Source organism: Oncorhynchus masou, chromosome 18 (genome assembly GCF_036934945.1).
Source record: "Oncorhynchus masou masou isolate Uvic2021 chromosome 18, UVic_Omas_1.1, whole genome shotgun sequence".
In the NCBI taxonomy this organism is placed as follows: Eukaryota; Metazoa; Chordata; class Actinopteri; order Salmoniformes; family Salmonidae; genus Oncorhynchus; species Oncorhynchus masou.
The window spans coordinates 77,407,975-77,433,598 of NC_088229.1; the positions used below are offsets into that span (position 1 = coordinate 77,407,975).

General features: G+C 46.0%; 1 protein-coding gene across 1 annotated transcript in view; it reads left to right on the top strand.

Annotated features, from left to right (window-relative positions):
• Positions 1-5,769: 5,769 nt before the first annotated feature.
• Positions 5,770-25,624, top strand: part of LOC135559432 (visual pigment-like receptor peropsin) — a 36,099-nt gene continuing 16,244 nt past the window's right edge. The window contains exons 1-2 of the mRNA XM_064993582.1: positions 5,770-5,911; positions 12,778-12,983. Coding sequence (XP_064849654.1) covers positions 5,770-5,911; positions 12,778-12,983 — 348 coding nt within the window. The remainder of the gene's footprint in view (positions 5,912-12,777; positions 12,984-25,624) is intronic.

The following is a 25,624-nucleotide window of genomic DNA, read 5'->3' on the forward strand; positions in this document are numbered from 1 at the left end:
CAAGAAGGAGACAAGAAGTTGACAAGAAGGAGACAAGAAAGAATGAAGGAGAGAAGAAGGAAGCAAGAAGGAGAGAAAAAGGAGGAGACAATGAGACAAGAGGGAGACAAGAAAGACTGAAGGAATGAAGGAGACAAGAAAGACTGAAGGAATGAAGAAGGAGACAAGAAAGAGTGAAGGAGAGAAGAAGGGGAGACGAAGGAGAGAAGGAATAAAGAAGGAGACAAGAAGGAGACAAGAAAGAGTGAAGGAGAGAAGAAGGAGAGAAGAAGGAGACAAGAAGGAGACAAGAAAGAGTGAAGGAGAGAAGAAGGAGAGAAGAAGGAGTGAAGACGGAGACAAGGAGAGAAGAGTGAAGGAGAGGAGAAGGAGAGAGGAAGGAGACATGATGGAGAGAAGGAGGAGAGAAGAAGGAGTGAAGACGGAGACAAGGAGACAAGAAAGAGTGAAGGAGAGAAGGAGACAAGAAGGAGAGAAGGAGTGAAGAAGTAGAGAAGAAAGAGACATTAAGGAGACAAGAAGGAGACTAGAAGAAGACAAGAAGGAGACAAGAAAGAGTGAAGGAGAAAAGGAGAAAAGAAGGAGACAAGAAGGAGACAAGAAAGAGTGCAGGAGAGAAGGAGAAAAGAAGGAGAAAAGAAGGAGATTAAAGAAAAAGGGAAGGAGAGAAGAAGGAGAGAAGTATGAGACATTGAATCAAAGTTTGATTCCAAACACTTATGGAGAAATTCAAAATGTCTCTTTCCCCAACAGTCTTTTATACGTGGCCTACTTCTACCACTTTATTGTTTTTTCTGTTATAAATCGACACAACTAATGAAGGGTGTCGTTCCCTGCGTCTGTTTGCTGAAGACTTTATCCTGGCAAACATGACGCTTCCCTGAAGCCTCTGGAACAAAGAAAGGAATTCAATCTCGAATTCCAAAGAAAAGGTATCAAATGAAACAGATTTACTTGAAACAGATTTGTGTGTATTTCATTTGACAGGCACCTTCTGCATTGATCAACTTGTCACGGCAGATTTGGCCAGCCGGCTACATTTCATCTGTAGTCCCAATGAATTTAAGAAGATTTTCGAAGGTAAGGCATGAATTACATCGTTATTTCTGAGTTTTGTGTCACGCCTGGCGGGGTGAAATATGATTGTCATGTGTTTGTTTGATGGGGTGCTGTCCTCAGATAATAGCATGGTTTGCTTTCGCCGTAAAGCCTTTTTGAAATATGACACGGCGGCTGGATTAACAAGAAGTCAAGCTTTATTTGTTATGTAATTACACTTGTGATTTTATGAAAGTTAAATATTTATAATAATTTAATTTGGATTTGGCACTCTGCCATTTCACCGGATGTTGCCAAATCGATCCCACTAACGGGATTTGATCCATAAGAAGTTTAACAGTCTGATGGCCTTGAGATAGAAGCTGTTTTTCAGTCTCTCGGTCCCTGCTTTGATGCACCTGTACTGACCTCGCCATCTGGATGATAGCAGGGTGAACAGGCAATGGTGGTTGTTGTCCTTGATGATCTTTATGGCCTTCCTGTGACATTGGGTGGTGTAGGTGTCCTGGAGGGCAGGTAGTTTGCCCCCTGTGATGCGTTGTGCCTCTCGATTGAGACCTCCCGATTGTGCATCTGTAGAAGTTTGTGAGTGTTTTTGGTTGACAAGCCGAATTTCTTCAGCCTCCTGAGGTTGAAGAAGCGCTGCACCGCCTTCCTCACCACGCTGTCTGTGTGGTTGGACCATTTCAGTTTGTCCGTGATGTGGACACCAAGGAATTTAAAACTTACTACCCTCTCCTCTACTGTCCCGTCAATGTGGATAGGGGGGTGCTCCCTCCCTCTGCTGTTTCCTGAAGTCCACTCTCATCTCCGTTGTTTTGTTGATGTTGAGTGTAATACCCATGATTCATTACTGTATGGTATCTGTCTTGTCTTGTTTGATATTCTAACTGGTATTTGATTAGAACTGTGAAGGGGGTTGATACTTTGAATGTTTGTGTCTTAGAAATAAGACACAGATAAAGCAGATTTGTTTTCTGAAAGAAACTCTCAGTGGCCAGTTTATTAGGTACACCCATCTGGTACCGGGTCGGACCCTCCTGTAGCCATGAAGGGATGCACCTGGTCAGCAACAGCAAAAAATGACACCCATTGAGCTGCAATAATCACGCTGTGAAGAGTAAACAATCCTTCTAAAGAGTTCAATGAGAGAGAGAGCACAGGGCCAGAAATTATGGGTCTTTTATTAGTGTCTTGCAGAGAGTCAATCAGCTCTTTAAAAATCAAGTTTCAACTGTTCAGAGCTGCCCTTCATAATGTCATTAAAACCCACATGGACTACAATAGAATCGATGTCCATGTCATGGTGTAGTACATTCAGGAGCAGCTTAGTAATGTCATTTACTCGAGCTCTGGGAAAGGACATTGTTTTTGCACCAGGAATGGTCACATTTCTTACCATGGAGCTGCCCAAAATCACGGCTGGCAAGAAGGAAGTGGAAATCCGCCAACTCCCATGCTTCACAGGACTCGGGGAACCCTTTATGTATGAGTCAGGATAACTCAGTTACCCCTCAGTCTCGAGCTTCCCCTCAGTCCTGAGCTTCCCCTCAGTCCCGAGCTACCCCTCAGTCCCGAGCTACCCCTCAGTCCTGAGCTTCCCCTCAGTCCCGAGCTACCCCTCAGTCCCGAGCTGCCCCTCAGTCCAGTGGGGTTCTGGGTGAGGACTACTAGGCCATGGTCGGCGGCGAGGGTGGACTATCCAAGGACGCGAGGAGGAGGGACTAAGACGTTGATAGAGTGGGGTCCACGTCCCACTGTTGTACGCGCGGAGCCGCCACCATGGACAGACGCCCACCCGGACCCTCCCCTATGGTTTTTGGTGTGCGTCCGGGAGTACGCACCTGAGTTGGGGGGGCAGTTCTGTCACGCCCTGGTCGAAGTATGTTGTGTTTGTCTTCGTTTATTTGGTCAGGCCAGGGTTGTGGCATGGGTTTTTGTATGTGGTGTGTTTGTCTTGTTTTTTTTCACAGGTATTGGGATTGTAGCTTAGTGGGGTGTTCTAGATAAGTCTATGGCTGTCTGAAGTGGTTCTCAATCAGAGGCAGGTGTTTATCGTTGTCTCTGATTGGGAACCATATTTAGGCAGCCATATTCTTTGAGTGTTTCGTGAGTGATTGTCCTTAGTGTCCTTTTGTCCTGGTGCTGTGTTAGTTTACACAAGTATAGGCTGTTTCGGTTTTCGCTACGTTCATTACGTTTTTTGTTTTGTAGTGTTTGTGTTTAGTGTGTTTGGTCATTAAACATGAATCGTAATCTACACGCCGCATTTTGGTCCGACTCCCCTTCGCAAACAGAAAACCGTAACACATATTTAGGTAGCCTGAGTTTCACTGTTTCCGTGTGTGTGTCTCCACACGGTACTGTTTCGGTTTGGTTATTTCACATATTTGTTTATTGTTTTTGTATTTCATAGTGTTCAGTGCTTTTCTTATTAAAATCGTCATGAACACTTACCACACCGCATCTTGGTCCGATCCTTACTCCACTTCAGACGAAGAGGAGGAAATCTGCCGCGACAACAGGACTGCCCCCGACCGGATGTTTCCAGTTTGTTACACCATTCTCTGAAAACCCTTAACACCGTCGTGCGTGAAAAGCCCAGGAGGCCATCTATTTCTGAGGTACTGGAACCGTTGCCCCTTGCACCGGCAATCATACCACGTATGACCAACGTTCAATCAAACAGTAACTAAATGCCTCAATGCATGTCTGCCTGCTTTATATAGCAAGTCACAGCCATGCGACTCACTGTCTGTAGGAGCGAACCATTTTCGTGAACGGGGTGGTGTACCTAATAAACTGTCCGGTGGGTGTATATCTACTCTATCCAACATTGTGTTCACAGTGAAAAAAAGGCGATGGCTTTTTGTAAATCATTCAGCTATAGAGAAACACAAAGTTCTGTTCTTGTAGTCAATGCAATAGCAGGGTATAACACACAGAAACTGTTTCATTGCAAAAGTAAGATTAAAGCCAGGATTCAATCTGATCACCCCTTTTCGGCTAGGCACCTTTTAAAAGGCATAGTTCCTGTGGATGCACTTGATATGTCGGCTCAATTGGCTTAGCTTTAGAGCGCGTGTGAATCTACCGCAGTGTGAATCTACCGCATTGTGAATCTACCGCAGTGTGAATCTACCCCAGTGTGAATCTACCCCAGTGTGAATCTACCCCAGTGTGAATCTACCGCAGTGTGAATCTACCGCAGTGTGAATCTACCCCAGTGTGAATCTACCGCATTGTGAATCTACCGCAGTGTGAATCTACCCCAGTGTGAATCTACCGCAGTGTCAATCTACCGCAGTGTGAATCTACCCCAGTGTGAATCTACCCCAGTGTGAATCTACCCCAGTGTGAATCTACCGCAGTGTCAATCTACCGCAGTGTGAATCTACCCCAGTGTGAATCTACCGCAGTGTGAATCTACCCCAGTGTGAATCTACCCCAGTGTGAATCTACCCCAGTGTCAATCTACCGCAGTGTGAATCTACCCCAGTGTGAATCTACCGCAGTGTGAATCTACCGCAGTGTGAATCTACCGCAGTGTCAATCTACCGCAGTGTGAATCTACCCCAGTGTGAATCTACCCCAGTGTGAATCTACCCCAGTGTGAATCTACCGCAGTGTCAATCTACCGCAGTGTGAATCTACCCCAGTGTGAATCTACCCCAGTGTGAATCTACCCCAGTGTCAATCTACCGCAGTGTGAATCTACCCCAGTGTCAATCTACCGCAGTGTGAATCTACCCCAGTGTGAATCTACCGCAGTGTGAATCTACCGCAGTGTGAATCTACCGCTGTTCTGATTGAATACCGGCCAAAGTTGTCTCAGCAGTGTGTTTCAGCACCTTGGACAGTCCAGGCTGATGTGAAAGACCAGACAGCCCAGGCTGGTGTGAAAGACCAGACAGTCCAGGCTGATGTGAAAGACCAGACAGCCCAGGCTGGTGTGAAAGACCAGACAGTCCAGGCTGGTGTGAAAGACCAGACAGCCCAGGCTGGTGTGAAAGACCAGACAGTCCAGGCTGATATGAAAGACCAGACAGCCCAGGCTGATATGAAAGACCAGACAGCCCAGGCTGATGTGCACCTGTTGATTGAGGAGTGTCAATGATCACTTGGCATAGTGTTAGGTTAAACCTACACCTAATATTATGCTTACCTAGAATACCTAATTAATTACTGTTGATAATTGCTTAAAGAAAACCAGACCTGTTTTATATCTCTACAGTGGGACACGTAGACCTTGGTCTACATAGTAGGGTAATGAATTGGTTATTGGCTTGTTGGAATTATAAATTGTTATTTTGGCTGGGGATGATTTTGTAGGCTGCTTAAAGAAATAAGTTTAAGCTAAAATAAATTAAACAAATTACATTCGTACTTGTGAAGTGGCTTACTTGAGTTTTTCCCGTATTGGTTGGGATTCCAAAATCTCCATCTGTTTTGTCCTTAAGACAAAAATTGGATTACCAGGCATGGCTACTCGTTATCAATTGGTCTGTAATAAGTTGTACTGTAGGCTAACTTTAGGGCATTGGTGTTTATTTCTAAGCTGGCTTTACGAGGAAGCAGGGGTCAGGAGTTTCCGTTTGGTACACGAGGCAGTATCTCAGTGAATGAAGACTTGAGAGAAGGGAAGAGAAGCTCCTCGGAACTGACAGGGATTCAGGCCTTGGAATTTGGAGCATTTAGAACTTTGAGAAGATGGAACAGCTTGCACCACTGAGACATCCAATGAAGATAGCTAACATTCCATGGAGGAATAACAACCTGAGTCAGCTATACAAGGAGCCTCCTCTGTCGGAACAGGGAGAGACTGTCATCGGAGTTTACCTGTTGCTGATAGGTAGGTGGGTGTTGTGTGTAGTTAGCGGACTATGCTTTAGCTTTGAGTTAACTCTGTAATGAAAAGGGCTATGCAAATTAAATGTATTATTTATAATTGTGTGGTTGAATGCTATTGAGATAAAAGTATGTATGTACAGTATGTTGCAGATAGACATTTTCAATATTCTAATATAAACCATGTTGTTTACATATAGAAATCAACACTGAATTGCTTTAACATAATTTTTTTGAACAGAATCAAAATTGTCTGTTTGTATTTGGATGTTGCAGTTCAGTTTGTATGTAGCCTACTTTGCAAATTATATAAAAAAAATATATATTTTCAAGATGTTTTTTCAGATCTTATTTTGGATGCAAACGCAGGAACTATTGTTAAGTATTGTGACGTTTATTTAAATGTAGTCCTATGCCAATGAGATGCAGGAAATAGTGAATGAAGTGCTCCATTTTGATAGCTCAAGGACAAGAACAGTCATCTTGAATCCACCGGCTAATGGCTGATATAACCAAGTAGCTGTTGTACAAGGAGCCATCATACCACAGCCCAATCTCCTGAGCTACTGGTATGCCTAACGTGAACCAGGATACTGAGTCAAGGAGTCTCACTGATATAAAAAAAAGTTTTCAGACCACTTGACGTTTTCCACATTTTGTCGACATTACTGCCTTATTCTAAAATATATATATTTTTTAATCCTCATCAGACTACACACAACACACTATAATGACAAAGTAAAAAACAGTTGTTTAATTTGTTTTTGCAAATGTATAAAAAGAAATATCATATTTACATTACAGTGCCTTGCAAAAGTAAAGTATTCATCCCCTCTGCGTTTTTTGTATTTATTTTGCAACCTGGAGTTTGTTTATTTGAATTTCATGTAATTGACACAAATTGGTGACGTGAAATTAAAAAAATAACTTGTTTTTAAAAAAATCTAAAAAATTGAATATGGATAATGTGGTGTGTGCATATGTAGTCACCCCCTTTTCATTGCAGCCCCTAAATAAGGTCTGGTGCAACCAATTACCTTCACATAATTAGTTAGATTGCACACAGGTGGACTTTATTTAACTAAGTGTCACATGATCTCAGTATATATACACCTGTTCTGAAAGGCCCCAGAGTCTGCAACACCACTCAGCAAGGGGCACCACCAAGCAAGCAGTACCATGAAGACCAAGGAGTTCTCCAAACAGGTCAGGGACAAAGCTGTGGAGAAGTACAGATCGTGGTTGGGTTATAAAAAAATATCCAAAATATTGAACATCCCAAGGAGCACCATTAAATCCATTATTATAAAATGGAAAGAATATGGCTTCACAACAAACCTGCCAAGAGAGGGCTGCCCACCAAAACTCACAGACCAGGCAAGGAGGCCATTAATTAGAGAGGCAACAAAGAGACCAAAGATAAGCCTGAAGGAGCTGCAAAGCTCCACAGAGGAGATCGGAGTATCGTCCATAGGAACACTTTAAGCCGTACACTCCACAGAGCTGGGCTTTATGGAAGAGTGGCCAGAAAAAAAGCCATTGCTTAAAGAAAAAAATAACCAAACACATTTGGTGTTCACCGAAAGGCATGTGGGAGACTCCCCAAACATATGGAAGAAGGTACTCTAGTCAGATGAGACTAAAATTGAGCTTTTTGGCAACAAAAAAAAAAGTTATGTCTGGAACAAACCCAACACCTCCCATTACCTCGAGAACCCCATCCCCAAGTGAAGCATGGTGGTGGCAGCATCATTCTGTGGGGATATACAGTGGGGCAAAAAAGTATTTAGTCAGCCACCAATTGTGCAAGTTCTCCCACTTAAAAAGATGAGAGGTCTGCAATTTCCATCATAGTTACACTTCAACTATGACAGACAAAATGAGAAAAACAATCCAGAAAATCACATTGTAGGATTTTTTAATGAATTTATTAGCAAATTATGGTGGAAAATAAGTTTTTGGTCCCCTACAAACAAGCAAGATTTCTGGCTCTCACAGACCTGTAACTTCTTCTTTATGAGGCTCCTCTGTCCTCCACTCGTTACCTGTATTAATGGCACCTGTTTGAACTTGTTATCAGTATAAAAGACACCTGTCCACGACCTCAAACAGTCACACTCCAAACTCCACTATGGCCAAGACCAAAGAGCTGTCAAAGGACACCAGAAACAATTATTAGGAAATTGAAGACATACAAGACCACTGAAAATCTCCCTCGATCTGGGGCTCCACGCAAGATCTCACCCCGTGGGGTCAAAATGATCACAAGAACGGTGAGCAAAAATCCCAGAACCACACAGGGGGACCTAGTGAATGACCTGCAGAGAGCTGGGACCAAAGTAACAAAGCCTACCATCAGCAAGGGCATTGAAGATGAAACGTGGCTGGGTCTTTCAGCATGGCAATGATCCCAAACACACTGCCTGGGCAACGAAGGAGTGGCTTTGTAAGAAGCATTTCAAGGTCCTGGAGTGGCCTAGCCAGTCTCCAGATCTCAACCCCATAAAAAAATCTTTAGAGGGAGTTGAAAGTCCGTGTTGCCCAGCAACAGCCCCAAAACATCACTGCTCTAGAGCAGATCTGCATGGAGGAATGGGCCAAAATACCAGCAACAGTGTGTGAAAACCTTGTGAAGACTTACAGAAAACATTTGACCTCTGTCCTTGCCAACAAAGGGTATATAACAAAGTATTGAGATAAACTTTTGTTATTGACCAAATAATTATTTTCCACCATAATTTGCAAATAAATTTATTAAAAATCCTAAAATGTGATTTTCTGGATTTCTTTTCTTCTCATTTTGTCTGTCATAGTTGAAGTTTACCTATGATGAAAATTACAGGCCTCTCTCATCTTTTTAAGTGGGAGAACTTGCACAATTGGTGGCTGACTAAATACATTTTTGCCCCACTGTATTTAATTGCCATGGAAACTGGTCAGAATTGAAGGAATGATGGATGGTGCTAAATACAGGGAAATTCTTGAGGGAAACCTGTTTGTCTTCCAGAGATATGAGACTGGGACGGAGGTTCACCTTCCAGCAAGATAGTGACCCTAAGCATACTTTTCAAGCAACACTTGAGTGGTTTAAGGGGAAACATTTAAATGCCCAGACCGCAATCCAATTGAGAATCTGTGGTATGACTTAAAGATTGCTGCACACCAGCGGAACCCATTGAACTTGAAGGAGCTGGAGCAGTTTTGCCTGGAAGAATGGGCAAAAATCCCAGTGGCTAGATGTGCCAAGCTGAAAGAAACATACCCCAAGAGACTTATGCATTTTAAGTTTGTTCACAGAGTGTATTTAACACCAAGGAATCGTTTTATGATGAAATTGGCCCCAAGTCCCAACTATTCACTGTATCCCCTAAATCAGGTAGGCACATTCCTTCACATGATGTGGGAGTGCCCCTGCAGTTAAATGCTTCTGGGACAAAGTTACAAAATTCATTTTAAAGAGCATGTTATTTAACGATGATAGCTCCTTGAATATCTCAATGTCAGAGATGGTTACAGCTGGCAGGCAGCGCCACAGAAAAAAACATGTTGACTCTAAGATGGCAGCCATCTCAATTTAACCAGTAGATACAGTAACTAACTGAAGTTATAGCGTTATAATTATCGACATGAGATAATGAATGGTGCTAGTCAAGGAACAATTGAGGTCTGGAAAAATATGATTGTCTCTGTAAAGGATTATCTCAGTTAAAGCCTAACACATACAGATAAACAATCTATAAAAAAAACAGACATTCTGGATGGGTGGGGTTAGGGGAGGTTGGGGCTGGTTGGAGACATGTTGGATGGGTGGGGTTAGGGGAGGTTGGGGCTGGAGGAGACATGTTGGATGGGTGTGGTTAGGGAGGTTGGGGCTGGAGGGAGACATGTTGGATGGGTGGGGTTAGGGGAGGTTGGGGCTGGAGGGAGACATGTTGGATGGGTGGGGTTAGGGGAGGTTGGGGCTGGAGAAGACATGTTGGATGGGTGGGGTAGAGGGAGACATGTTGGATGGGTAAGGTTAGTGGAGGTTGGGGCTGGATGGAGACATGTTGGATGGGTGGGGTTAGGGGAGGTTGGGGCTGGAGGGAGACATGTTGGATGGGTGGGGTTAGTGGATGGGTGGGGTTAGGAGAGGTTGGGGCTGGAGGGAGACATGTTGGATGGGTGGGGTTAGTGGATGGGTGGGGTTAGTGGATGGGTGGGGTTAGGGAGGTTGGGGCTGGAGGGAGACATGTTGGATGGGTGGGGTTAGGGGAGGTTGGGGTGGAGGGAGACATGTTGGATGGGTGGGGTTAGGGGAGGTTGGGGCTGGTTGGAGACATGTTGGATGGGTGGGGTTAGGGGAGGTTGGGGCTGGAGGGAGACATGTTGGATGGGTGGGGTTAGGGGAGGTTGGGGCTGGAGGAGACATGTTGGATGGGTGTGGTTAGGGAGGTTGGGGCTGGAGGGAGACATGTTGGATGGGTGGGGTTAGGGGAGGTTGGGGCTGGAGGGAGACAAGTTGGATGGGTGTGGTTAGGGGAGGTTGGGGCTGGAGGGAGACATGTTGGATGGGTGGGGTTAGGGGAGACATGTTGGATGGGTGGGGTTATGGGAGGTTGGGGCTGAAGGGAGACATGTTGGATGGGTGGGGTTAGGGGAGGTTGGGGCTGGAGGGAGACATGTTGGATGGGTGGGGTTAGGGGAGACATGTTGGATGGGTGGGATTAGGGGAGGTTGGGGTGGAGGGAGACATGTTGGATGGGTGGGGTTAGGGGAGGTTGGGCTGGAGGGAGACATGTTGGATGGGTGGGGTTAGTGGATGGGTGGGGTTAGGAGAGGTTGGGGCTGGAGGGAGACATGTTGGATGGGTGGGGTTAGTGGATGGGTGGGGTTAGTGGATGGGTGGGGTTAGGGGAGGTTGGGGCTGGAGGGAGACATGTTGGATGGGTGGGGTTAGGGGAGGTTGGGGCTGGAGGGAGACATGTTGGATGGGTGTGGTTAGGGGAGGTTGGGGCTGGAGGGAGACAAGTTGGATGGGTGTGGTTAGGGAGGTTGGGGCTGGAGGGAGACATGTTGGATGGGTGGGGTTAGGGGAGACATGTTGGATGGGTGGGGTTATGGGAGGTTGGGGCTGAAGGGAGACATGTTGGATGGGTGGGGTTAGGGGGAGGTTGGGGCTGGAGGGAGACATGTTGGATGGGTGGGGTTAGGGGAGACATGTTGGATGGGTGGGATTAGGGGAGGTTGGGGTGGAGGGAGACATGTTGGATGGGTGGGGTTAGGGGAGGTTGGGCTGGAGGGAGACATGTTGGATGGGTGGGGTTAGTGGATGGGTGGGGTTAGGAGAGGTTGGGGCTGGAGGGAGACATGTTGGATGGGTGGGGTTAGTGGATGGGTGGGGTTAGGGGAGGTTGGGGCTGGAGGGAGACATGTTGGATGGGTGGGGTTAGGGGAGGTTGGGGCTGGAGGGAGACATGTTGGATGGGTGTGGTTAGGGAGGTTGGGGCTGGAGGGAGACAAGTTGGATGGGTGTGGTTAGGGGAGGTTGGGGCTGGAGGGAGACATGTTGGATGGGTGGGGTTAGGGGAGACATGTTGGATGGGTGGGGTTATGGGAGGTTGGGGCTGAAGGGAGACATGTTGGATGGGTGGGGTTAGGGGAGGTTGGGGCTGGAGGGAGACATGTTGGATGGGTGGGGTTAGGGGAGACATGTTGGATGGGTGGGATTAGGGGAGGTTGGGGTGGAGGGAGACATGTTGGATGGGTGGGGTTAGGGGAGGTTGGGCTGGAGGGAGACATGTTGGATGGGTGGGGTTAGTGGATGGGTGGGGTTAGGAGAGGTTGGGGCTGGAGGGAGACATGTTGGATGGGTGGGGTTAGTGGATGGGTGGGGTTAGGGGAGGTTGGGGCTGGAGGGAGACATGTTGGATGGGTGGGGTTAGGGGAGGTTGGGGCTGGAGGGAGACATGTTGGATGGGTGTGGTTAGGGGAGGTTGGGGCTGGAGGGAGACAAGTTGGATGGGTGTGGTTAGGGGAGGTTGGGGCTGGAGGGAGACATGTTGGATGGGTGGGGTTAGGGGAGACATGTTGGATGGGTGGGGTTATGGGAGGTTGGGGCTGAAAGGAGACATGTTGGATGGGTGGGGTTAGGGGAGGTTGGGGCTGGAGGGAGACATGTTGGATGGGTGGGGTTAGGGGAGACATGTTGGATGGGTGGGATTAGGGGAGGTTGGGGTGGAGGGAGACATGTTGGATGGGTGGGGTTAGGGGAGGTTGGGGTGGAGGGAGACATGTTGGATGGGTGGGGTTAGGGGAGGTTGGGGTGGAGGCTCGCTTCTGTTATAGTTTTGTCTCTGTGATGCGAGCAAACTATTAAATTATATTAATTTGTGCATTCTGCATGTAGTCCCCCCATCAAGGAAAATGAAAAAAACGTATGCAAATTTGGTCAAAAATAAAGGGGATTGTCTCTCACCTAAGTCAACTGGTCAAGGACCTTTGTAGCCCTCTCTCCACCTCTCTAGGGGACGTGTAACCCCACAGCTGTGTGGCTCATGATCGGGTATGAGTGGAATGCTTTGGACTGTTGACCATTGATCCTGTAACACCTTAAATGCCATGCCGGGAGGAGCAAGACCCCTTAATCTGTAAATTGAGACTTAAAATAATAGGTGTTATTATTGGAAGCCATGCTGAGAAAATACAATTTTTGAAGTTGCTACTGAGATAATTATTCAAATTAGTTTTATGTACACCAGAGCTTTCCCCTGAAAACACATATCAGATACGATTATTATTTTGTTAAATTGCTTAAGTAGGCCTATATCTGAATTTCTATCCTGTCTGTGAAATGTTTCAGTGAATTTGTGTGTCTCATCTCTTCTCCAGGTTGGCTGTCGTTGTTTGGCAACAGTCTGGTGATATTGGTGCTGTACAGACAGAGGGCCTCCCTGCTGCCTACAGACTTCCTCACGTTGAACCTGGCTATCTCGGACGCTAGCATCTCCATGTTCGGGTACTCCAGAGGGATTTTGGACATCTTTAACCTCTTCAGAGATGACGGCTTTTGGATCACCTGGATCTGGACCTGCCAGGTTAAGAGATAAATATTGGTTGATTGGTTGATTGGTTGCTTGGTTGGATAGTTGGTTGGTTGTTGCTATCCGGGATCTTTGGGACGTCCCTATCTTAAACGTATGGAAGAGTATTAGGGCCAAGTGAAGAGAAACATCAAACTGCTGGTGGTCGGTGGTACTTGCATTATTATTGTTTGCATGATAGTACTTCAAAAAAAAAGCGACAATATTTCCTGAATAAAGTGGCAATAACTGTGAAAAAGTGTGAATATTTCTAGAATGAAGTCAAAATATTGAGAATAAAGTCTGAGTTATATTTTAAGGTTTAAGTCGGGGATTTGGTTAAGCATGTCTTCTTGGTTTCCTGTTTCTGTGAAACGCCCCAGTTAGATGACCTGGTGAAAACTCTACTTTAGAATTGGCTTTAGGTAAGAAGGGAATCATTTCTCTTTTACATCATTTATTTTATCTTTATTTTACTTTTTATTTAACTAGTCGAGCCAGTTAAGAACAAATTCTTATTTCCAATGACGGCCAACCAGGGAACAGTGGGTCAACTGCCTGTTCAGGGGCAGAACAATGGCGGCCAACCAGGGAACAGTGGGTTAACTGCCTGTTCAGGGGCAGAAGGACAGATGGACCCCCTTTAGTGTATCATAGCCATATTATTGTAGATGTTATGGAAAAGGAGGAGCCGTGGTTGCATACATAGGTAGAGACGGGCGGGTTGTGTGTGTGTGTGTGTGTGTGTGTGTGTGTGTGTGTGTGTGTGTGTGTGTGTGTGTGTGTGTGTGTGTGTGTGTATGCAGGTGTGTGTGTGTGTGTGTGTATGCAGGTGTGTGTGTGTGTATGCAGGTGTGTGTGTGTATGCAGGTGTGTGTGTGTGTGTGTATGGGGGTTGCTAAAGGTGGGGGCAAAATAAACAAATGACCATCAAAACAAATGATCTGATACACACACACATACACACACAGAGAGTTTTCCCCCTGTCAATTTCAGACTGTAGGAATAAACTCTTCCAAAGACCATGGTGCATTCTTGCCACTGTCACTGAATGCTGCGTAGCCTAGGCAACAACCTTCCAGGAAGGTAACTATTAACGACTGTATCCGTGGTGATTTGCTAACAGTAGTATTTGCCCCTTATTAAGGCAGCTATCCTTCTGGCGACTATAGGCTAGTTGGCTACGACAGCACACCCAATAAAAACGAATCATTTTGGGATCCTTGAGACCGGGGGCTATGCGTGTGCATGTGCCATGTCAAATTCACTACAACGCCTCTATTTTACAGCCCGTTATAAACCCATAGCAGCTCACTAGATTGAGAGCCCTAACTTGTAGGCTAATGGTACGGTTTAGTGGGCAAGTGAAAGTCAATTATAGGGCTATTCAACGGCTGAGGGCGCAGGGGTATTACACAAATGTCTGTAGGAGAAGAGGAAACTCACTGCATCTCCAGTGCTAGAGGCGTCACTACAGACCCTGGTTCGATTCCAGGCTGTATCACAACCGGCCGTGATTGAGAGTCCCATAGGGCTGCGCACAATTGGCCCAGCGTCGTCCGGGTTTGACCGGGGGTAGTCCGTCATTGTAAATAAGATTTTGTTCTTACCTGACTTGCCTAGTTAAATACAAATTGTGTAAACAAAGCTAAACTGAGGCACTGTTTGAATATATGCTAATTTAGGCTACCACTGGTCCCCCCTACAGAGGCCGTTAGGTTATAATAATGGAACCTACAATTACTGTCTTAGAGGGGGCTTTAACCAAACCCCAGGCCCCCCTGCTCAGTGGCAAGGTCCATGACAGGGGTTTGGGGGGGGGGGGGGGGGCAACCCGACAGGACCCGCAGTCCTTTTCCACGCTATCCGTGACCTACAGTCACAAGATAATAAGCATAGGCCTATAAGTTTAGCGTATACTAAGTTTACATTTTGTTTCGACCTATGGGCTGCTGGCTTAGCTGTTACTCTCTCATTTACTATGACCTGTGGGCTGCTGGCTTAGTTGTTACTCTCTCATTTACTATGACCTATGGGCTGCTGGCTTAGTTGTTACTCTCTCATTTACTATGACCTATGGGCTGCTGGCTTAGTTGTTACTCTCTCATTTACTATGACCTATGGGCTGCTGGCTTAGTTGTTACTCTCTCATTTACTATGACCTATGGGCTGCTGGCTTAGTTGTTACTCTCTCATTTACTATGACCTATGGGCTGCTGGCTTAGTTGTTACTCTCTCATTTACTATGACCTATGGGCTGCTGGCTTAGCTGTTACTCTCTCATTTACTATGACCTATGGGCTGCTGGCTTAGCTGTTACTCTCTCATTTACTATGACCTATGGGCTGCTGGCTTAGTTGTTACTCTCTCATTTACTATGACTTATGGGCTGCTGGCTTAGCTGTTACTCTCTCATTTACTATGACCTATGGGCTGCTGGCTTAGTTGTTACTCTCTCATTTACTATGACCTATGGGCTGCTGGCTTAGCTGTTACTCTCTCATTTACTATGACCTGTGGGCTGCTGGCTTAGTTGTTACTCTCTCATTTACTATGACCTATGGGCTGCCTGCTTAGTTGTTACTCTCTCATTTACTATGACCTATGGGCTGCCTGCTTAGTTGTTACTCTCTCAATTACTATGACCTGTGGGCTGCTGGCTTAGCTGTTACTCTCTCATTTACTATGACCTGTGGGCTGCTGGCTTAGCTGTTACTCTCTCATTTACTATGACCTGTGGGCTGCTGGCTTAGTTGTTACTCTCTCATTTACTATGACCTATGGGCTGCTGGCTTAGTTGTTACTCTCTCATTTACTATGACCTATGGGCTGCTGGCTTAGTTGTTACTCTCTCATTTACTATGACCTATGGGCTGCTGGCTTAGTTGTTACTCTCTCATTTACTATGACCTATGGGCTGCTGGCTTAGTTGTTACTCTCTCATTTACTATGACCTATGGGCTGCTGGCTTAGTTGTTACTCTCTCATTTACTATGGCCTATGGGCTGCTGGCTTAGTTGTTACTCTCTCATTTACTATGACCTGTGGGCTGCTGGCTTAGCTGTTACTCTCTCATTTACTATGACCTGTGGGCTGCTGGCTTAGTTGTTACTCTCTCATTTACTATGACCTATGGGATACTGGCTTAGTTGTTACTCTCTCATTTACTATGACCTGTGGGCTGCTGGCTTAGTTGTTACTCTCTCATTTACTATGACCTATGGGCTGCCTGCTTAGTTGTTACTCTCTCATTTACTATGACCTATGGGCTGCCTGCTTAGTTGTTACTCTCTCATTTACTATGACCTGTGGGCTGCTGGCTTAGCTGTTACTCTCTCATTTACTATGACCTATGGGCTGCTGGCTTAGCTGTTACTCTCTCATTTACTATGACCTGTGGGCTGCTGGCTTAGTTGTTACTCTCTCATTTACTATGACCTGTGGGCTGCTGGCTTAGTTGTTACTCTCTCATTTACTATGACCTATGGGCTGCTGGCTTAGTTGTTACTCTCTCATTTACTATGACCTATGGGCTGCTGGCTTAGTTGTTACTCTCTCATTTACTATGACCTATGGGCTGCTGGCTTAGTTGTTACTCTCTCATTTACTATGACCTATGGGCTGCTGGCTTAGTTGTTACTCTCTCATTTACTATGACCTATGGGCTGCTGGCTTAGTTGTTACTCTCTCATTTACTATGACCTATGGGCTGCTGGCTTAGTTGTTACTCTCTCATTTACTATGACCTATGGGCTGCTGGCTTAGCTGTTACTCTCTCATTTACTATGACCTATGGGCTGCTGGCTTAGCTGTTACTCTCTCATTTACTATGACCTATGGGCTGCTGGCTTAGTTGTTACTCTCTCATTTACTATGACCTATGGGCTGCTGGCTTAGCTGTTACTCTCTCATTTACTATGACCTATGGGCTGCTGGCTTAGTTGTTACTCTCTCATTTACTATGACCTATGGGCTGCTGGCTTAGCTGTTACTCTCTCATTTACTATGACCTGTGGGCTGCTGGCTTAGTTGTTACTCTCTCATTTACTATGTATGACCTATGGGCTGCTGGCTTAGTTGTTACTCTCTCATTTACTATGACCTGTGGGCTGCTGGCTTAGTTGTTACTCTCTCATTTACTATGACCTATGGGCTGCTGGCTTAGTTGTTACTCTCTCATTTACTATGACCTGTGGGCTGCTGGCTTAGTTGTTACTCTCTCATTTACTATGGCCTATGGGCTGCTGGCTTAGTTGTTACTCTCTCATTTACTATGACCTGTGGGCTGCTGGCTTAGCTGTTACTCTCTCATTTACTATGACCTGTGGGCTGCTGGCTTAGTTGTTACTCTCTCATTTACTATGACCTATGGGATACTGGCTTAGTTGTTACTCTCTCATTTACTATGACCTGTGGGCTGCTGGCTTAGTTGTTACTCTCTCATTTACTATGACCTATGGGCTGCCTGCTTAGTTGTTACTCTCTCATTTACTATGACCTATGGGCTGCCTGCTTAGTTGTTACTCTCTCATTTACTATGACCTGTGGGCTGCTGGCTTAGCTGTTACTCTCTCATTTACTATGACCTGTGGGCTGCTGGCTTAGCTGTTACTCTCTCATTTACTATGACCTATGGGCTGCTGGCTTAGTTGTTACTCTCTCATTTACTATGACCTGTGGGCTGCTGGCTTAGTTGTTACTCTCTCATTTACTATGACCTGTGGGCTGCTGGCTTAGTTGTTACTCTCTCATTTACTATGACCTATGGGCTGCCTGCTTAGTTGTTACTCTCTCATTTACTATGACCTGTGGGCTGCTGGCTTAGTTGTTACTCTCTCATTTACTATGACCTATGGGCTGCCTGCTTAGTTGTTACTCTCTCATTTACTATGACCTGTGGGCTGCTGGCTTAGCTGTTACTCTCTCATTTACTATGACCTATGGGCTGCTGGCTTAGTTGTTACTCTCTCATTTACTATGACCTGTGGGCTGCTGGCTTAGTTGTTACTCTCTCATTTACTATGACCTGTGGGCTGCTGGCTTAGTTGTTACTCTCTCATTTACTATGACCTATGGGCTGCCTGCTTAGTTGTTACTCTCTCATTTACTATGACCTGTGGGCTGCTGGCTTAGTTGTTACTCTCTCATTTACTATGACCTGTGGGCTGCTGGCTTAGTTGTTACTCTCTCATTTACTATGACCTATGGGCTGCTGGCTTAGCTGTTACTCTCTCATTTACTATGACCTATGGGCTGCTGGCTTAGTTGTTACTCTCTCATTTACTATGACCTATGGGCTGCCTGCTTAGTTGTTACTCTCTCATTTACTATGACCTGTGGGCTGCTGGCTTAGTTGTTACTCTCTCATTTACGGTGTCGGCACGGTGCAGGACATTGACGATAGCGTCAAAGGGTGCCATGTCTGCACACAACCTCATCTCTCTTCACAGTCTGACAACGCTGCTGTTCTAATGGCATTGCTTTGGGGAAACCGTGTGTGTGTGTATTAGCCTCCCCCCCCACCTGTCTCTATACCTATGTACTGAACCACATGTGTGTGTGTGTATTAGGCCCCCCCCCACCTGTCTCTACACCTATGTACTGAACCATATGGGTGTGTGTGTGTGTGTGTGTGTGTGTGTGTGTGTGTGTGTGTGTGTGTGTGTGTGTGTGTGTGTGTGTGTGTGTGTGTGTGTGTGTGTGTGTGTGTGTGTGTGTGTGTGTGTGTGTGTGTGTGTGTGTGTGTGTGTGTGTGTGTGTGTGTGTGTGTGTGTGTGTGTGTGTGTGTGTGTGTGTGTATTAGCCCCCCCCACCTGTCTCTATAACGATGTACTGAACCACATGGGTGTGTGTGTGTGTGTGTATTACCCCCCCCACCTGTCTCTATACCTATGTACTGAACCACATGGGTGTGTGTGTGTGTATTAGCCCCCCCCCCCCCCCCCCACCTGTCTCTATACCTATGTACTGAACCACATGGGTGTGGCTGAAATAGCCAAATCCCCTAATTTGAAGGGGTGTCGACATACTTTGGTATATGTAGTGTATTCTCTCAAAATGCAGTCTGAACATGTGAGAAACATGGTGGAGGGACATGGATCATTTAAGAGGGACATTGCACGATACACCACTTTAAAACGCATTCATTTCAATGTAACTCAATGTTCATGTTTGGACATTACAATATTACCATAATTTGTAAAACATGTACCTCAGTCCTCATTTGAACAATGTTTACCCTATAAAACCCTGCCCTATAAAACCCTGCCCCATAAAACCCTGCCCTATAAAAACCTACCCCATAAAACCCTACCTATAAAACCCTGCCTATAAAACCCTACCCTATAACACCCTACCCTATAAAACCCTACCTATAAAACCCTACCTATAAAACCCTACCTATAAAACCCTACCCTATAAAACCCTACCTATAAAACCCTACCTATAAAACCCTGCCTATAAAACCCTACCTATAAAACCCTACCTATAAAACCCTACCCTATAAAACCCTACCTATAAAACCCTACCTATAAAACCCTGCCTATAAAACCCTACCTATAAAACCCTACCCTATAAAACCCTACCTATAAAACCCTACCCTATAAAACCCTACCCTATAAAACCCAGCCTATAAAACCCTGCCTATAAAACCCTGCCTATAAAACCCTGCCTATAAAACCCTACCTATAAAACCCTGCCTATAAAACCCTACCCTATAAAACCCTACCTATAAAACCCTACCCTATAAAACCCTACCCTATAAAACCCTGCCTATAAAACCCTGCCTATAAAACCCTGCCTATAAAACCCTGCCTATAAAACCCTACCTATAAAACCCTGCCTATAAAACCCTACCCTATAAAACCCTACCTATAAAACCCTACCCTATAAAACCCTACCCTATAAAACCCTGCCTATAAAACCCTGCCTATAAAACCCTGCCTATAAAACCCTGCCTATAAAACCCTACCTATAAAACCCTACCTATAAAACCCTGCCTATAAAACCCTACCCTATAAAACCCTACCTATAAAACCCTACCCTATAAAACCCTACCCTATAAAACCCTACCCTATAAAACCCTGCCTATAAAACCCTGCCTATAAAACCCTGCCTATAAAACCCTACCTATAAAACCCTACCTATAAAACCCTACCCTATAAAACCCTGCCTATAAAACCCTGCCTATAAAACCCTGCCTATAAAACCCTGCCTATAAAACCCTGCCTATAAAACCCTACCTATAAAACCCTACCTATAAAACCCTGCCTATAAAACCCTGCCTATAAAACCCTACCTATAAAACCCTGCCTATAAAACCCTGCCTATAAAACCCTACCCTATAAAACCCTACCCTATAAAACCCTACCCTATAAAACCCTACCTATAAAACCCTGCCTATAACACCCTACCTATAACACCATACCCTATAAAACACTACCCTATAAAACCCTACCCTATAAAACCCTGCCTATAAAACCCTGCCTATAAAACCCTACCCTATAAAACCCTGCCTATAAAACCCTGCCTATAAAACCCTACCTATAAAACCCTGCCTATAAAACCCTACCCTATAAAATCCTGCCTATAAAACCCTGCCTATAAAACCCTGCCTATAAAACCCTACCCTATAAAACCCTGCCTATAAAACCCTACCTATAAAACCCTACCTATAAAACCCTACCCTATAAAACCCTACCTATAAAACCCTGCCTATAAAACCCTACCCTATAAAACCCTGCCTATAAAACCCTACCTATAAAACCCTACCTATAAAACCCTACCCTATAAAACCCTACCTATAAAACCCTGCCTATTAAACCCTACCCTATAAAACCCTGCCTATAAAACCCTACCTATAAAACCCTGCCTATAAAACCCTGCCTATAAAACCCTGCCTATAAAACCCTACCTATAAAACCCTGCCTATAAAACCCTGCCTATAAAACCCTACCTATAAAACCCTACCTATAAAACCCTACCTATAAAACCCTGCCTATAAAACCCTACCCTATAAAACCCTGCCTATAAAACCCTACCCTATAAAACCCTGCCTATAAAACCCTGCCTATAAAACCCTACCTATAAAACACTGCCTATAAAACCCTACCTATAAAAACCTGCCTATAAAACCCTACCTATAAAACCCTGCCTATAAAAACCTGCCTATAAAACCCTACCTATAAAACCCTTCCTATAAAACCCTACCTATAAAACCCTACCTATAAAACCCTGCCTATAAAATCCAATGAAGCAGACCTCAAATAATGAAAGTCATATTGTTGAGATTAGTAAAAATGTTATGTCTTTTCAAGTTTGATCTCATGCTCTTCGGATTGTATACGGCGCCAAAGTACTCTTCAACGATAAATGATTTATTCTATATTGGTCAAGATACTCATGATGGTTTTAGACCCATGATTGAGGGGGGCTTGGAGTCTAGAGTATAGAACATGTGCTATTTTAGATTCCTCTTTCCAGAAGAGTCCAAATGAGTCCGAGGCTGAGCTAGACAAGGGCTCACCTGGTAAGAGCCAGAGTGAAGGGAGGCCCTTTCCTAATGTATTGGACCAATCCAGAGTGAAGGGGGCATTTTCTAATGTCTTGGACCAATCCAGAGTGAAGGGGGCCCATTTCCTAATTTCTTGGACCAATCCAAAGTGAAGGGGTCCCATTTCCTAATGTCTTGGACCAATCCAGAGTGAAGGGGGCCCATTTCCTAATGTCTTGGACCAATCCAGAGTGAAGGGAGACCCTTTCCTAATGTCTTGGACCAATCCAGAGTGAAGGGGGCCCATTTCCTAATGTCTTGGACCAATCCATAGTGAAGGGGGCCCATTTCCTAATGTCTTTGACCAATCCAGAGTGAAGGGGGCCCATTTCCTAATGTCTTGGACCAATCCAGAGTGAAGGGGGCCCATTTCTTAATGTCTTGGACCAATCCAGAGTGAAGGGAGACCCTTTCCTAATGTATTGGACCAATCCAGAGTGAAGGGAGACCCTTTCCTAATGTCTTGGACCAATCCAGAGTGAAGGGAGACCCTTTCCCAATGTCTTGGACCAATCCAGAGTGAAGGGAGACCCTTTCCTAATGTCTTGGACCAATCCAGAGTGAAGGGGTCCCATTTCCTTATGTCTTGGACCAATCCAGAGTGAAGGAGTCCCATTTCCTAATGTCTTGGACCAATCCAGAGTGAAGGGGGCCCATTTCCTAATGTCTTGGATCAATCCAGAATGAAGGGAGGCCCTTTCCTAATGTCTTGGACCAATCCAGAGTGAAGGGGGCCCATTTCCTAATGTCTTGGACCAATCCAGAGTGAAGAGAGCCCATTTCCTAATGTCTTGGACCAATCCAGAGTGAAGGGGGCCCATTTTCTAATGTCTTGGACCAATCCAGAGTGAAGGGGGCCCATTTCCTAATGTCCTGGGCCAATCCAGAGTGAAGGGGGCCCATTTCCTAATGTCTTTGACCAATCCAGAGTGAAGGGGTCCCATTTCCTAATATCTTGGACCAATCCAGAGTGAAGGGGGCCCATTTCCTAATGTCTTGGACCAATCCAGAGTGAAGGGAGACCCTTTCCTAATGTCTTGGACCAATTCAGAGTGAAGGGGTCCCATTTCCTAATGTCTTGGACCAATCCAGAGTGAAGGGGGCCCATTTCCTAATGTCTTGAACCAATCCAGAGTGAAGGGGGCCCATTTCCTAATGTCTTGGACCAATCCAGAGTGAAGGGGGCCCATTTCCTAATGTCTTGGACCAATCCAGAGTGAAGGGGTCCCATTTCCTAATGTCTTGGACCAATCCAGAGTGAAGGGAGACCCTTTCCTAATGTCTTGGACCAATTCAGAGTGAAGGGGTCCCATTTCCTAATGTCTTGGACCAATCCAGAGTGAAGGGGGCCCATTTCCTATTATCTTGGACCAATCCAGAGTGAAGGGGGCCCATTTCCTAATGTCTTGGACCAATCCAGAGTGAAGGGGGCCCATTTCCTAATGTCTTGGACCAATCCAGAGTGAAGGGGGCCCATTTCCTAATGTCTTGAACCAATCTAGAGTGAAGGGGGCCCATTTCCTAATGTCTTGGACCAATCCAGAGTGAAGGGGGCCCATTTCCTAATGTCTTGGACCAATCCAGAGTGAAGGGGGCACATTTCCTAATGTGTTGGATCAATCCAGAGTGAAGGGGGCCCATTTCCTAATGTCTTGGACCAATCCAGAGTGAAGGGAGGCCCTTTCCTAATGTCTTGGACCAATCCAGAGTGAAGGGGGCCCATTTCCTAATGTCTTGGACCAATCCAGAGTGAAGGGGGCCCATTTCCTAATATCTTGGACCAATCCAGAGTGAAGGGGGCCCATTTCCTAATGTCTTGGACCAATCCAGAGTGAAGGGGGCCCATTTCCTAATGTCTTGGACCAATCCAGAGTGAAGGGGGCCCATTTCCTAATGTCTTGAACCAATCCAGAGTGAAGGGGTCCCATTTCCTAATGTCTTGGACCAATCCAGAGTGAAGGGGGCCCATTTCCTAATGTCTTGGACCAATCCAGAGTGAAGGGGGCACATTTCCTAATGTGTTGGATCAATCCAGAGTGAAGGGAGGCCCTTTCCTAATGTCTTGGACCAATCCAGAGTGAAGGGAGGCCCTTTCCTAATGTCTTGGACCAATCCAGAGTGAAGGGGGCCCATTTCCTAATGTCTTGGACCAATCCAGAGTGAAGGGGGCCCATTTCCTAATGTCTTGAACCAATCCAGATGAATGCAGTGAAGGAGTGGTAAGTGGAAACAGAGTGAAGGGGGATTAAGACTAGGACTGGTATTCATGTAGGGTAGGAGGTTAATCTGTAATCAGATTATGGCTGTGGACCGTGGAGCCAGGGTTCCTGTACCATCTGTCAACAACCACATACCCATTGGAATCTGGAAGCCTGGTCCCAGATCTGATTGTTTTGTCAACAACCGGTGGTTGTTGCAACAGCACAAACAGATCTGAGACCATTTAGGAATTTGGGGATTCCATCTGAAAACCCATTAGGCAATATAATATGTTGAGGCAAGTACAGACAATGTTGGTGTCGTGTCTGTAGAACAGAACTGGAATTACAGGATTCCTTTAACTCAGATCAGTGTTGGGGAAATAACTGCTGTGAATCCATGAGAAAGAAAGCCTTCAAAATACACATTTGTGTGATCTGCCTGGTCCCAGATCTGTTGGTGACCACGCCCGTTAGGGTTGTCAAGAGAGCACAAATAGATCTGGGACCAGGCTATTTTCAAATATGTCTATCAGCCTGAAATAACAAATGCAAAAGCAAACTTAATATCTCAACCTTTTGATAGAACGTTAACTATTTAATTCCCTACTGCATCGGTATAGCCGGAGCCAAATCTGCTTGAACTATATGAGGGTTTTAACTCGCGACTGAATTAAACGTCATACTTGGTGGGTACTTTAGCAATTTCTGACTGCTTATTTACCTTAGTGAAGGTTAGCCCGTGGTCAAGGCCTGATATCCTGCTAGCTACTCTGTGAGAGGACCCTCTGTGGATTTAGGACCAACAGCAACATTGGTGTAACAATAACTGCCTCAGTGCCGGTCACAGGCTGTGTCTGAAAGTGTGGAGAATGACATTTCACCAGGGCTCACATAGGGTGCATAGTAGTTCAGTATACAGGGAATACGGGCGCCATTTTGGATCCAGACTGTCTCCCTACCGTTATGAGAGAGTCTAAGTTCTGAAGCGGAGATGTAGAGATATAACCAGGCCTGTAGCTATGTGTTATAATTAGGTTCATGAGCAGAAGGAAGGGAGAAGGGAGGCGTCCACACCTTTGTTCTAGAAAACAGCCTTTTACTTAATGATCTCACCTCTCAGCCATTGCTGTTATCTCAGGGGTTTAATGGGAGGAGAGGAAAATATTGGGATAGGAAGCATTCCCCTCTCGTGTCTTTAGAGAGATTTGGAGGAAAGTAAAGTAGAGACGGAGGGAGGGAGGGAGGGAGGGCGGGGAGGGAGGGAGGGAGGGAGGGAGGGGGGAGGGACGGAGGGAGGGAGGGAGGGAGGGAGGGAGGGGGGGGGGGGAGGGAGGGAGGGAGGGAGGGACGGAGGGAGGGAGGGATGGAGGGAGGGAGGGAGGGAGGGAGGGAGGGAGGGAGGGAGGGAGGGAGGGAGGGAGGGAGGGAGGGAGGGGGGAGGGAGGGAGGGAGGGAGGGAGGGAGGGAGGGAGGGGGGGGGGGAGGGAGGGAGGGAGGGAGGGAGGGAGGGAGGGAGGGAGGGAGGGAGGGAGGGAGGGAGGGACGGAGGGAGGGAGGGACGGAGGGAGGGAGGGAGGGAGGGAGGGAGGGGGGGGGAGGGAGGGAGGGAGGGAGGGAGGGAGGGAGGGAGCAAACAGAGAGAGAGAGAGAGAGAGAGAGAGAGAGAGAGAGAGAGAGAGAGAGAGAGAGAGAGCAAGACAGGCATGTGAGAAGTATTAGCAGATTACTGCATCAGAGAGCGTGACGGGGCATGAACAGAACAGGTACACGTGGGACATTCCACCCGTCTCTGAGTGGCTCCGTCAGGATGGGGACGTGGCGAGACCCCTTTGGAGCTATTAGAGGAGGACTTCAAGTTTGGGGTCGATTCCATTTCTGAAATTCCAATTTATACTTTACCTCCT